This window comes from Poromitra crassiceps, assembly GCF_964638095.1.
Source record: "Poromitra crassiceps genome assembly, chromosome: 6".
Lineage (NCBI taxonomy): Eukaryota > Metazoa > Chordata > Actinopteri > Beryciformes > Melamphaidae > Poromitra > Poromitra crassiceps.
Window position 1 is genome coordinate 63212111 of NC_139627.1, and position 7624 is coordinate 63219734.

At 45.0% G+C, this 7624-nt stretch overlaps 2 protein-coding genes across 2 annotated transcripts in view; both read right to left on the reverse strand.

The window, feature by feature from the left end:
- Window positions 1-6519, reverse strand: part of LOC310778023 (organic cation/carnitine transporter 2-like) — a gene marked incomplete at both ends in the record, with an annotated part of 53942 nt that extends 47423 nt beyond the window's left edge. The window contains 2 exons of the mRNA XM_083638338.1: window positions 5300-5503; window positions 6310-6519. Coding sequence (XP_083494464.1) covers window positions 5300-5503; window positions 6310-6519 — 414 coding nt within the window. The remainder of the gene's footprint in view (window positions 1-5299; window positions 5504-6309) is intronic.
- Window positions 6520-7598: 1079 nt separating this feature from the next.
- The window catches only part of LOC310778024 (myosin light chain kinase, smooth muscle-like), a gene marked incomplete at its 5' end in the record, with an annotated part of 383786 nt that continues 383760 nt past the window's right edge, over window positions 7599-7624 (reverse strand). The window contains one exon of the mRNA XM_083638339.1: window positions 7599-7624. This exon is cut by the window's right edge and continues 542 nt beyond it.

Sequence of the window (7624 nt, forward strand, 5' to 3'; positions counted from 1 at the left end):
GAAAAAATCCATAGATAAGACGCACCGTTATATAAGCCGCAGGGGCCAAAAAACGGGAAAAAAGCCGCGGCTTATAGTCCGGAATTTACGGTAGATCATCGATAAAGACCAGCACCTCCTTTAAATTTAGGTCGCCCATGCAGCGCTCCATGAGCCGCTGGAAAGTGCTGGGCGCGTTTGTGACCCCTTGCGGCATTCTATTAAATTCATAAAATCCCAAAGGACACACAAAAGCTGTTCTCTCCTTATCAACTTCTTCCATCTCAATTTGGTAGTAGCCTGATTTCAAATCTAAAACTGAAAACCACTTTGAGCCAGTTAAGGCAGAGAAAGCCTCTTCCACGTTGGGGAGTGCATAATCTCAGATCTGCCCCAACCTTACTTACTATTAACACATTCACTGCCAACAACGTGTAAACACGTTTTCAGAATCCAGCTGTTGACTGCCAACAACGTGTAAACACGTTCTTGGCATCGATTTTTTTTTTTTGACGGTGGGTTGTGCATCTAACCCTTTTACATATCTTATATAAGTATTGGACGTGTACAACGTGTACAACCCATTCCACCGACCCACTAAGTGGCGACAAGGAAGTAGGAAGGCAAGCAAAAAGCAGTGTGATCCATTTCCATTCTCATGAAAATGGATTGGCGGAGGCGCTTTCATTTTCGCGCTGATTGCTGGCGGTGCGGGATTGCAAACTTGCCTGGTGGATTGCGGATGGAGCACACTTTGAGGCACGCAGCGTAAATATGACCAGAGTCGCAGGGGCTTCATCGGAGCTCTCGGCCAGGGCTCCGGGAGGCGGGCGAGTCCAGCCGGGCTTCCTCGGGGAGCGGCCACGCAGACAGGCACAGCCAGGCACAGCCGCACAGCGGCAGCGGGGCAGTGAGACCGGTGACAAGCTTGTGGTGCAGCAGGCGATTTTGCCTTGCAAAATAGCACCAAATTGGAAACAGCCATAAAAGGCTTTTAGAATGGGATTTTCAACCCATTCTTTTTTGTTTCTTTTTCGCTCTAATTTAGAGTAATTTAATTTCTATTCAGAAATTTATTTGAGAGGTCGAGAGTATGAGAAAGTGAATTTGCACAGGTAGGAAAGTGCTTGTTACACGGCGCTGCAGCCAAGAAGAACGCCCACGGAGGGAGGAGTTGAGCAGAGGGGAGTTTCCTGCTGTTATGGAGGAAATTACTGTTCAAAACTATTGTTTAGGTCTTACTGATGCCAAAAATGAATGGTTAAAGTGACTGTTCTATCGAATGTCACAAAAAGCCGTTTATCTCTGAATATTTTTTCTGACGCTAAAACCATGCTGTATTCAATTGCTAATGCTTACATAACTACTAACTCTACAAACTAACTCTTTTAGACAGAGAAAGTACACATTCTATTAGTACTTTTGAGATATTGTATGTTCACAAACTCCAAGCAGAAAAGAATCCTCGGCTCTTGTAAAATGAGCCAGAATCCTCAAAAAACGGCTTGGCAGAAGCTACCTACAGCAAAAAAAAACGGCTGGCAGTCAATGTGTTAAAAATAGACTAAAGACTTTTATGTTTACCGTCGCTTTTAACTGCTGACAGCTACTATGCAAACCCAATGAGTCCTCTATAAGTTTTTAGCTATTTCTGCAACTGCTGCGCCTGTTGCTTAATGCACTTTTTATACTCTTTTTTTAAAGTTTTGTTGTGATGCTTTTAAATGTCAATTTTATTGTCTTCTTTTATTTTATTTTCCTGTCAACCATTTTATGTGAAGCACTTTGAATTGCCTCTGTGTATGAAATGTGCTATACAAATAAACTTGACTTGACATAAGCGTCTTTGATTGTCTGTGAGTTGAGTTTGCGGTAATCAATACAGAGGTGGACAGAGTTATCACGCTTCCGGACGACCACAATGGGGGACGCAAAAGGAGACTCGGACTCACGAATCACAAGAATCACACCCGGCCTCCAGTAATTCTCTCAGAATCACACCAGCCTCCAGTAATTCTCTCAGAATCACACCAGCCTCCAGTAATTCTCTCAGAATCACACCAGCCTCCAGTAATTCTCTCAGAATCACACCAGCCTCCAGTAATTCTCTCAGAATCACACCAGCCTCCAGTAATTCTCTCAGATGCTTCCGCACTGCATCAACATCCTCAGGATGGATTGGGCTCTTTGTTTGAAAGGGGTTTGATCTTGGAGCTTGATGTGATGCTTAACTTGACTAGTGTGACCAAAGTCAAGGTCATGGTGAGCAAACACCTCAGGCATGGAGTTTAATGTCTGTGTTACTCTCTCCTTCCAGTCAGCAGACAAAGGAGAGTCACCAAAATCAACCTTGATATCTGGAGTGGATTTGGGTTGGTCTGGCGTAGAGTCAGTTGTGCCAGCATCACTCTTGTGTGGCATCACTTGTTGAATAGCATTGATTTCAGCTATTACTGTCTTTGGTGGGATTACAACATCGTGTTCAGTTTACTGTCTTTGGTGGGATTACAACATCGTGTTCAGTTTCATTTTTAATTATGACAGTCATTGATAGAGAAAATTTACATCACATTAGCCTTTATTTGGACAATCACTAGTTATTAATATATTCATATACATTTCCATTTTAGTTACATATAGTTATGACACAGACAGACTTCATATTTAGATGACCTGTGTACATACACAGATAGACATCATATTTGGATAACCTGTGTACATACACAGACAGACGTATTTAGATAACTTGTACCATACATTTGCAGCTCCTCTCTATCGCACACTGTGCCCTGTCACCGTGCTCTCTACAGGGCCAGAATAACAGATAGGTTGAGTCTACAGAATGGCCTTCAAGTGTGCGTCAAGACATGTAATCTGATGTGTGTCCTATAAGTATCTTTGAGTTTCTGTTCAATGTATGTAAGCCTGTGTATCCATTCGTGAATTGCAGGAGTGCATCTCTTGGCCAAGAGTGCATCTCTTGCTCTTGTCCAAGATCTATGTTCAATACATCATATCAGACGACTTCTTCTGACTCCTGGCTCCATCATTTCATTTCAACTGGTTTCCTTCAAGTGGTTCACTGTTTACCTTTTGGCTGTGGAATTTCATTCTCTATCAGGGACTAACAATGTAAATCAGTCTTGTGACTGCAATTGTCGTGCATTTACATTTTGCTAAAATGTTCATTAATGTACACTGTCCCCTATTGAACAAATACATTTAAATTTAAATTTAAATTAAGCAATGTGCATCCAGATACATTTATTATTAACAGCTTAGTTGTATAAGAGAGGGAAAAAGATCGGATCGGATTGGTATCCGTAACGGCAGATACGCAAGGTTATGGTATCGGACATGAAAAAGTGGTATCGTGCCATCCCTACTTTTAAGTATTATTATTAAAATTACTCAAGTAAGAGTAAAATTATTGCATTATAAAAGTACAAATCATCAAAAAAACCTACTCAAGTAATTGTACTTGAGTACTTTCCACCTCTGATCTCCAGTCTGCTACAGCTTCAGTCAGCTGATCTCCAGTCTGCTACAGCTTCAGTCAGCTGATCTCCAGTCTGCTACAGCTTCAGTCAGCTGATCTCCAGTCTGCTACAGCTTCAGTCAGCTGATCTCCAGTCTGCTACAGCTTCAGTCGGCTGATCTCCAGTTTGCTACAGCTTCAGTCAGCTAACCCTGAATAAATCCCAGCTTTACAGTATGTTTATCCTGTCTCCCTGCCTTCTATGTACTGCCTGCCTGTCTGTCTTCCTGTCTGTCTCCTGCCTGTCTCCTGCCTGTCTGTCTCCCTGCCTGTCTGTCTTCCTGTCTGCCTGTCTGTCTGTCTGTCTGTCTTCCTGTCTGTCTTCCTGTCTGTCTCCTGCCTGTCTCCTGCCTGTCTGTCTCCCTGCCTGTCTGTCTTCCTGTCTGCCTGTCTGTGTCCTGCCTGCCTGTCTCCCTGCCTGTCTGTCTCCCTGCCTGTCTGTCTTCCTGTCTGTGTCCTGCCTGTCTGTCTCCCTCCCTGCCTGTCTGTCTTCCTGCCTGTGTCCTGCCTGTCTGTCTCCCTGCCTGTCTGTGTCCTGCCTGTCTGTCTGTCTTCCTGTCTGTCTGTGTCCTGCCTGGCTGTCTCCCTGCCTGTCTGTCTTCCTGTCTGTGTCCTGCCTGTCTGTCTCCCTGCCTGGCTGTCTCCCTCCCTGCCTGTCTGTCTTCCTGCCTGTGTCCTGCCTGTCTGTCTCCCTGCCTGTCTGTGTCCTGCCTGTCTGTCTGTCTTCCTGTCTGTCTGTCTCCCTGCCTGTCTGTCTCCCTCCCTGCCTGTCTGCCTGTCTGTCTTCCTGTCTGTGTCCTGCCTGTCTGTCTCCCTGCCTGTCTGTCTCCCTCCCTGCCTGTCTGTCTTCCTGCCTGTGTCCTGCCTGTCTGTCTACCTGCCTGTCTGTGTCCTGCCTGCCTGTCTGTCTTCCTGCCTGTGTCCTGCCTGTCTGTCTACCTGCCTGTCTGTCTACCTGCCTGTCTGTGTCCTGCCTGTCTGTCTCCCTCCCTGCCTGTCTGTCTTCCTGCCTGTGTCCTGCCTGTCTGTCTACCTGCCTGTCTGTGTCCTGCCTGTCTGTCTCCCTCCCTGCCTGTCTGTCTTCCTGCCTGTGTCCTGCCTGTCTGTCTCCCTCCCTGCCTGTCTGTCTTCCTGCCTGTGTCCGGCCTGTCTGTCTACCTGCCTGTCTGTGTCATGCGTTTGGGTCCGCTAGCATAGCACACCGGAACACCTTTGGGGCATAATTCAACATTTTCATCTGGGGTTGTAGGCTAAGCGCCTACTTCAGAACCTGATTAACCAATAGAAAACAGCAGCCTGGTTACCATGGAAACAGTGACTGTTATAATCCTGAGCCGAGCCTCCAGTCAGATCCAGATCTGATGCCGGTCAATGATTGGTGGACAGAGTAGAGGAAGGTGGAGACGCTACTGTGTTGCAGTCTACTCAGTAACTCAGTAACCTGAGGGACAATCAGTACATGACATCGGTGACAGTAGAATTAACAGAACCGCCTCTCAGAACCGCTGCCTCTCAGAACCGCTGCCTCTCAGAACCGCTGCCTCTCAGAACAGCTGCCTCTCAGAACAGCTGCCTCTCAGAACAGCGACTGAGTGAACAAAAATAAAGGATGAATTCTGGATTGAATTCTGAATTGAATTGAATTGAGAAGGTAGAAGAAGTATCAGTAGGCCTACCTCAGTGTCTTCAGTGGACAGGTAGAAGGTAGAAGAAGTATCAGTAGGCCTACCTCAGTGTCTTCAGTGGACAGGTAGAAGGTAGAAGAAGTGTCAGTAGGCCTACCTCAGTGGTTGCAGTAGATTGGTAATGCTCTGTGTCGTAGATCCATCCGTCCTTACAGTCTTCCAGCTCCAGACCAGAGACCAGGGCGGAGATCGGGTTCTGGAGCTGGTTCTCACTGGGACTGGAGAACCGCACAGACAGGTTCTGAATCTGGTCCAGTTGGTACCGGCTGCAGCTGCTCATTTCCAGATGTCCGTTCACCTCCTGACCAAACAACAAGCAGCTGATTGGTCAATCTAAGACATAACACAGACCTCACCAACTCATCCATCCATCCGTCCGTCCAGGTTAGTTTAGTTTATAAAAAAGAACAGTGTGCACAAAGAATTCATGATTTGAAAAATAAAAAGATGCGTGCACCAGATTTAGGAAGCTAATTTCCATCTGTAATCCTTGACAAAAAACAATTAAACATAACAAGAATCACAATACAAAAGATCAAAACATTATCACAATATAACGATCAACATTAACACTGTAAGCTCCAGCCGCCAAGCAAGAATAAACGTGTGCGCATGTGAAAAGAAACCAATTGTGACGATAGCATTTACCTAAGTGTCGCCTTCGTGAAAGCTGATAGGACTCCGTTTACAGGGGCGGCATTAGCTCAGGAGGTAGATCTGGGCCTTCGCTGCAGCCACCCCCCACCCTCTGAACGGCTGCCATCCTTCAAAAAAAGCCCTCAAAACCTGCCTCTTTGCCCTTGCTTTCAAAACATGAAGTTCTTTTCTCTCTCATTTTTGTTTGTTTATTTTTCTCTATTAAAGTTGTATTATCTTGTGTTGTAAAGCATCTTTGAGCACTAGGGAAAGCGCTATATAAATCTGATGTATTATTATCATTATGAAACTTTGCAAAGATTTTTTTTTAATTCATATTAATAGATTTTTAATCACAAATTTATCTTACTTGCAATAAAACATTGTTTAATTGAAATGTTGATTGCAGCGTGGAAAGTGTTGCTCTCAAACCTATTGTCTGCTTGCATGATAGACAGATGTGGTTCTGACCTGAAGAGGGATGAGGGCGCTCAACTCCTCTGGGCTCAGCTGGGTGTGTCCCGGGACCAGGCAGCGGTGGGCGGGGCTTGCCATCAAGAAGATGACTGACAGCACATTGTAGCCAGCCGGGAAGGAGCTGAGACACATCAGGAAGAAGACCCGGCACTGGAACCGCCCCCACTGGCCCAGGAACGAACTGCACTCATCATACTCCCTCATTCTACGGACTTCTACTACTGCTTTTCTACTGAGGTCTATTGCTGCTCTGCCCTATTCTATTCTATTCGGTTCTATTCTGTTCCTTTGTTCCTCAACATCTAATCCTATAGTTTTCTATAGTATATATAGTTTCTATAATATGCTGTGATATGTTACTGGTTTGTCTCCAGTGGTCCTGCCTGCTGTGCTGGGAAGGCCAGTCTGTCCCACACTGGAGCATTTATCTCCTCTACCTCCTCCTCATTATCATAGCTCCTCCTCACCATCATAACCCCTCCTACTCACCATCATAACACCTCTTCCTCATGACCACAATCCCTGCATTATCATAACCCCTCCTCCTAAGGTCAAGTTGGAAAATGGGTGTGATCAGAGCAGGGGGACAGAACCGGGAATCATTATGGTTCTGACTGGCCCAAGAGGTCTAAGACAAACCATTTTACTCATGAAACTAAAAGAAAATCAAATGAGATGACCTCAACTGGCTTTGAGTGATTTTCAATAAAATAAATGCTTTAGAATAATGCAGTTTGTTTTCTATCATTTAATCTAGTGATCAAATTACTGCAGGCATGACATTTTGTTGGCCCCCGGCAACAATCTGCTTAAAAGGGTTCGTGCTGCCCACTTCAACCAATCAAAACTATTGTTACATGTCAACTCGTGCTGCAGCAACAATAGAAGATCAGTTATTGTGATTGGCTGTAAATATGTAAAGGGAAATGATGCTCCAACGTTATCTGGTCCACTTTAACTGATTCCACCCTCCTTGAAACAAAAACTCTTGCCGGCCCTTCGTCTCAGTCAGGACACTTCACAATCACCATTTTCCAGCTTTCTCCTTCCACCCAGAGAGAGAGGGAGACAGAGAACAAGGCGGAGAGAGACAGAGTATTCTGACTCATGAGAGACACCTGGTGGCAGTATAAGGGACAACAGTGAAACCAAATAATTGATTGTAAAAATGAAAGGTTTGAAAAACCTTTGGTTTTATTGAACTTCAATAGGACCTGACCAGCTTCAACCATAAAACCAACTGAAATATAAAACACAAAATAGAATAAATAAAGGGCGTAAACTCACATGAAGACAGCTGAGGCAGGTG